The sequence below is a fragment of the Limulus polyphemus genome, unplaced genomic scaffold, assembly GCF_000517525.1.
Source record: "Limulus polyphemus unplaced genomic scaffold, Limulus_polyphemus-2.1.2 Scaffold1575, whole genome shotgun sequence".
Lineage (NCBI taxonomy): Eukaryota > Metazoa > Arthropoda > Merostomata > Xiphosura > Limulidae > Limulus > Limulus polyphemus.
The window spans coordinates 60,969-67,243 of NW_013667185.1; the positions used below are offsets into that span (position 1 = coordinate 60,969).

General features: G+C 30.5%; 1 protein-coding gene across 1 annotated transcript in view; it reads right to left on the reverse strand.

Annotated features, from left to right (window-relative positions):
- LOC106464166 overlaps window positions 1–6,275 on the reverse strand; it is an 87,677-nt gene that overhangs the window by 54,598 nt on the left and 26,804 nt on the right. The window contains exon 3 of the mRNA XM_013924287.2: window positions 2,079–2,246. Within this exon, the coding sequence (XP_013779741.2) occupies window positions 2,079–2,246 (168 nt within the window). The remainder of the gene's footprint in view (window positions 1–2,078; window positions 2,247–6,275) is intronic.

The following is a 6,275-nucleotide window of genomic DNA, read 5'->3' on the forward strand; positions in this document are numbered from 1 at the left end:
CAACAAGTGTGCGACATACTCTCATGACGCATGTGACTCCCTCTATTCAATTCTACCAAACTATTACTTCGAGTTTTGGCAGAAAACGGAAGCACCGGTTTTTAGTGGGAAGGAAGGGTGGGAAGTGTGAAAAGAGGTAAGTACCTATCAGAAATACATTTTCAGTATAGGAAAATTATAACATCTGATACGGTACATTATCTCCACTCACATAAATAACTAGAATTCCACATTGAATAGATGCAGGAACTGGTGCAAGGGAAAGAACGAAGTATCCTTTGAAAGCATCCAAAGGACACTCCCTAAGATCTGATGTGGGGGACCACACCAATTCTGAACCAGGTATACTCTTTGCCCATCGTAGAAAAATGTTGCACACATGGGCAAAAAACAGAGGAGAACATCCAATGGAATAATAGACATAGAGGGATAGCATAAGGGAAGAACTGTAATAATCTACATTCGGCTTGTTCAGGAGGATTAGTGTGGCAAGATCAGAAGAAGGAGATTGACCCATATAATGATCAATCTCATTGTAGATAATAGCAGAGAAATCAAATGACGGGTCTCCGCCACCTGCAGCTTGTGAAAATAGTACTAGAGGTATAACATCTGAAGTGGGAACAGCAACCTCAGAATTTATTATAGGAACACACAAATCAAATAAAAGTGTTTGATGTAAAATATGTGAGTGTAAGAAAAAAATAAAATAAAGACTGGGAAATTACGTTAAATTAAAAGATTTCTTCAATGTAAAGAAAAAAATAATAATGAAGAAATCCCACTTCAGAAATTAAACTATTAAAATCATGAAAAGGATTCACACGAAGAGCACAAAAAGAAAAAAATGTCTCAACATCAGCACTAATAAACAAGAAATGATAGTTTGGTAGAACTGATTAGATGGAATCACATGCATCATGATAGTATGTCGCACTTCTCGGTGGAAAGTTGATACATGATGATCTGCATGAGAGACGCACTGGAATCAGTTAATTCTAATAGAGGGGAGATAGAGGACAGCACTGAATGAGAATAACTATTTATGTGAGAAGGGGTAATGTACCGTATGGAAATTTACACTATTTGGTAGTTACATCCTTTAATTTTCTGGAATGTTTTCCAAGAAAAATCATATTAAAAGTCTAAGATTAATGGAATATTAATAACTACATGTTACTATTTTGGAAGTAAACAGCTATGAAAAATTCATTACGATATTCAGTAGAATTCTAGTTATCTCTTTAATTTATATAAAAAAAAAATTCCAGAAATATTTCAAAATTCTTCATTGAGAAATTTAAAACAATTAACATTATACAATTATCTCAACATTATTTATTACATACAAACACTTCTTTATTAACCTAAAGAATCCTATGTAAATGTCAGACTAAATATTTAAAACAAAAATCAATGAAGAAATGTGTCACAAGCAGATGGCACTCATTATGGACCACAAGAAGGGAAAAAGACCTAAATAAAATTCTGTTTAACTGAGTTAGTATTATAGTGAAAAAGCTATACCTTTGATTTAATTTCATGCATACTTAGTGAAACAAACTGAACATAAAGCTAAAAGCCTATTCTATTTGCTGTTTGGTTTCCACCATTGCTTTACAAAACGTAATGTCTACACACGTTATGAGAGCTTTCAGCTCCTAATCTACTATCAGTATTACATCACTCTAAAGTAAGTAGTTCACTTATAAGTAATCTAAAGTAGTAAAAAAAAAGAACAGTAATGCTTTAGTAGTGTTAAAAAAAATAACACAAGCAACCACAAATGTTATTTTTGTGTTGTTAACTATCTAATGACCCACTCACTGACTATTAACACATTACCTCAAGCAATCATTAAGCCACACAGATGAAAAGTATTTTAATGAGAGACCAGTAAATTATTTTTTCACAATATGGTCTTACTTTAAAATACTGCTGTTCCTGTTTGTTTTAATTCTAAATATAAAATGGCACACATATAACGTGACATACCACACTTTAGAAGAGTGACACTGAGGCTGTACTAAACTTACAACAAATGATGCAACACACAATAATGTAATTAAAAATGCTACCTTGTTCTGAACAATAATACTGTTTTGGCTTCTTGATAAAACTTATAAAAAACTTGCTACATGATTCACAGCTAAATTGGTTAAATCTTCTTTGAACTCGAGAGTAAGATTTTACAAGTCCACATATAACACAAGTGATAGTTCCTGCCCGACCACTTCGAACCCCCTCTGAAAAGATTAAAATTTTAAAAATTAATCAATATACACAATGTCAGGAAAACATGCAGGTTTAAGAAATCAATTTAACACAAAAATATGATACTCTATAACCCAAATGCTTTGAAAAGGTGAACATTTCTTCTTCAGGGGAAAAACTAAGAAGCAAAATCAAAAACAAAATCCTAGTTTGCCCCTGAAGAAGAAAGGTCCACCTTTTGAAAGTGCTCGGGTTATAGGGTATCATATTTTTGTATACATATATATTAACACACACACAGAGCCAAACTGTACATGTATACTGATCTGCAAAATTACTCTAGTTTCTTCAATTGCTTTTGCAACAACGTATAAGAGGTCAAACCAACAACAATTTTGTTAAGTGTCATTTTTATAAACTGCTAGTCCTATCAAACCGATTGACATTTGTTTACTTTCTGCCACTGTCATTAGTATGACAGCAAAGTACAACCTTATCATTTTAGATAACACTAAGTAACTATCAGGTAAATTCTACAAATTTTGATAACTTTTTTTTTCTATTTAATTTTCAACATTAAAATCAAGAGTGATTCTTATAGAAATTAATAACTGTTTGGTCATAACAATATCCAGAATATAACAAAAGTACTAAGATTGCCTTTCAATTATAATAATATAGTATTATAGCTTTAGAAAAGTATAACTTTCATGCTTATTGGTTCACTTATTACAGAAGTATTCATTTGAAACTTTCTTCCTCCTGCATATGTCAAGATTTTGGTGGTAGTCCAATTGCCTTTTGAAAGTAATTTTCATACAGAAAACACATGTCTGAGATAGCTTGAATGGGTAATGAAGTTTAACACAGTAAGAAATGTACAATGTTTAGAGCCTTATTGGCCTTTGAAGGTTCAGAACACATTACCGTACGAAGGTTCAACCTTCAATAGTACTAATTTGAATAATTTTCTGATGATGTTCTTTTAACTACTAGTTTATACATGACTGAAAACCCTTTTATTTTACAAGCAATACATATAAATGAAATAAAACACTGACATGTAGTTTTAAAATGTTATACTGAACAGTATTCATTTTATATTTTAAACAAAATATGCAAATTGTTTATGTACATGTATTTGATGCTACATGCAATGGTCATATAACAAGAGACATTAATCTTGCACTGCAAGAACACTCTATTGCAGCCAATTAAAAAAACTGCAGCTGACTTAAGCAAAACAATTCTTTATTTAACAGTCATCATTCCAAGTAACTTAAGTCTTTTTTAACAAAAAATTGTTGATTAATTAAACATATCTAATAAACTAATAATAAACTGCAAAATAGGACAGAGTAATACTAACAGTTCCATGATAAAACACATCTGAACCTTTCAATATAACAGTTATAAGAGTATGTGCTATTATCAGTCATATTTTTTTAACAATATTGTTGATTAATTAAACATATGCTTTGGGGAGGGAAGGAGTGTAGGGATACACCAGTGTTCCTTTTTCAACATTGAAATTATTTGTGTTAAAATATATTCATGTTTCATATTTATTCTGCCATAAAATTTCTTACACACAAGCATTCAGTACATTTTATATGAGAAATGCAGTCAAGAAATGTTGCCCGTGTTCTTCACCATACTGGTCTGTTCCAATGCATTAAAGTAACTGCAACAACTAACTTTTTGGGTGTGCGTTTTTGTTCCTTATACAATAACTGTTGTTTAAGTAATGGGTGGACATTATACAAATCAAAAGATCAAATTTCTATTTGAGTAGCATTTAATATGTGATTACTCTTCAAACAATGTCAAACAGTTTCTGTTAACAAAAGAAAAATACAAACATATCAGACACTGCTTGAATGTCTATCAAAGAACCTTCAAACATTTGAAGACAACACTAAATGTTTCCACAAATGTTTCTCATCATCAGGTACAAGTAGCTTATCTAGATGCAAGAATATATTATGAGTGATGAAACAAAGAGGTCACTTGACCAGAGATTGCTTAATGGCTTAGTAAAGAAGCATTTGTTGCTGTGTTGAACTTGAAGTTTCTTCACTACTCATTCAAGCCATCTCAAATCTTTACCCATTGTAAAGTATGTATTTTTTCTTATTTGTAAGTGTGTAAAAATTAAAACAGTGACCAGTGAAAAATAAAATACAAGTTTCATAATATTCACTAAAAATGTAAATAAAACAACAGTGTAGGAAAATATCACAAATGTATTTTGATGCAAAGTGCACAACATTTGTATTTCAAAATGCTACATGTGCATTGCAAAGTTCTTATTTTACACTGGCATTATAAATAATTTACTACCCTAAGTGTATCCAGCTTCATCATGAGATTGTTATGTTGGTCAATGCTATAGCTTAGGTTCTCATATTGTCACTGTTATGCCTGAAGTTCTCATGTTATGTCAATTTTATAGTTTAGGTTCTCAGACTGTTATCATTATGCCTGAAGTTCTCGTGTCACTGTTATACCAATTTCTCTCATTGTATCAGTATTATGCCTGTGCATTCATTGAGCCACGGTTATATCCCAGGTTTTCATGCTGTATCAATCCCTAAGAAGCAAGAAATATTTATAACTGAATGCTTTGTTAAGTGTTTTGATATTGTTTTCTTCATTTATAGAAAGGTCAGAATAGATCACTGAGCTGCATCATTAGTTGAGGTTTGAATATATTTTTTTGTTTTGAAGTTCATTAATGAATAAACATTTGGTGATAATATAATAAGTAATAATAACTGATGAATGAAAATTTTCTTTAAGAAAAACCTCATACAGAGGCAATGAAATTGATTACCTATGAACAAAGATCAGTGTCATATAAAATAACTGATTAATCAAAATTATGTTTCATTCAATTAATGTTATGAAAATAATCAACTAGTGTTTTTGTTTATTAATGTTTTGATTATCCCAACTATCCAGTAAAAATTATGATTAAATTGGATGTCATAAAAAATCAACTAATCAAATTATGTTTCCAATTACCATTTTCAATAATTCTAACTATGCAGTAATCAGAATATTGCCATTATGATTTTTCATTATTATTTTAGATTAATTCAAATTTGTTCAGCTTAATTAATTACTGCCACAACAAATGAAAATAATCAACTAATCAAAATTGGGGTTTGCAGTTATTAGTATTCTTAGTTTCTACAATTATCCAAGTAACTGAAAAATTGCCATTATGTTTGTTTGTTACTAAGCACAAAGCTACATAATGGCTTATCCGTGCTCTGTCCATCATGGATATTGAAACCAGGTTTATACCAGTATGTTTTTTTAGCTATCTTGTGAGAATAACTTATTCGTTGAATGTAATTGATTAACAGATGAGCAAACAGATGAGGGGATATCATTGTGGGTTTAAAGTTAACCATTAATGAAGATGTGGTAACAAGAGTTAAAGTGAAGAATATTTACAGAAGAGTGATTACTGAATGAAAAATTCTGAAGTTTTTACTACATGTTGAGATAGAATAAGGATGATAAGTATAAGTATGATAAGGATGATCAAACCTAACTGGCTCACTAAAGACAAAGGAAACAATAAAAGAAAATACCACAAATTGTAGAAGCTTAGATTAACAGACAGGAAGACCACTGTTTTTCAGCATCAAGAAGCTATAAGCTATTAAACACGTCATAAAAGCTCAGTTTTCCATTCTTTTAAACTTAAAGAGATGATATGGTCAAAATTTGGAAAAATTTATACAGAGGTCAGAACAAAGTGATAAAAAGCTTGATGATATGCTGCTAAAAGAAAAAGTGTTTGTGGACAACTTTCACATGATAAAATAAAACATAGCTAACATGGACTTGTTAATTATATTATCATTATTACCTACTTTAGCTAATCTAGTCTTAAATAACTTATAAAGATCCCTATTTTGAGATTTTAGTTACTTTTATAATAATAAATAAAGCATAAATATGAAAAACAAGAAATAAAGTACTTACCCAATCATCTTTTTTCTTGCTCTCGGGTTTACGACGAGAGTTAGCCCTAATTTTATGTA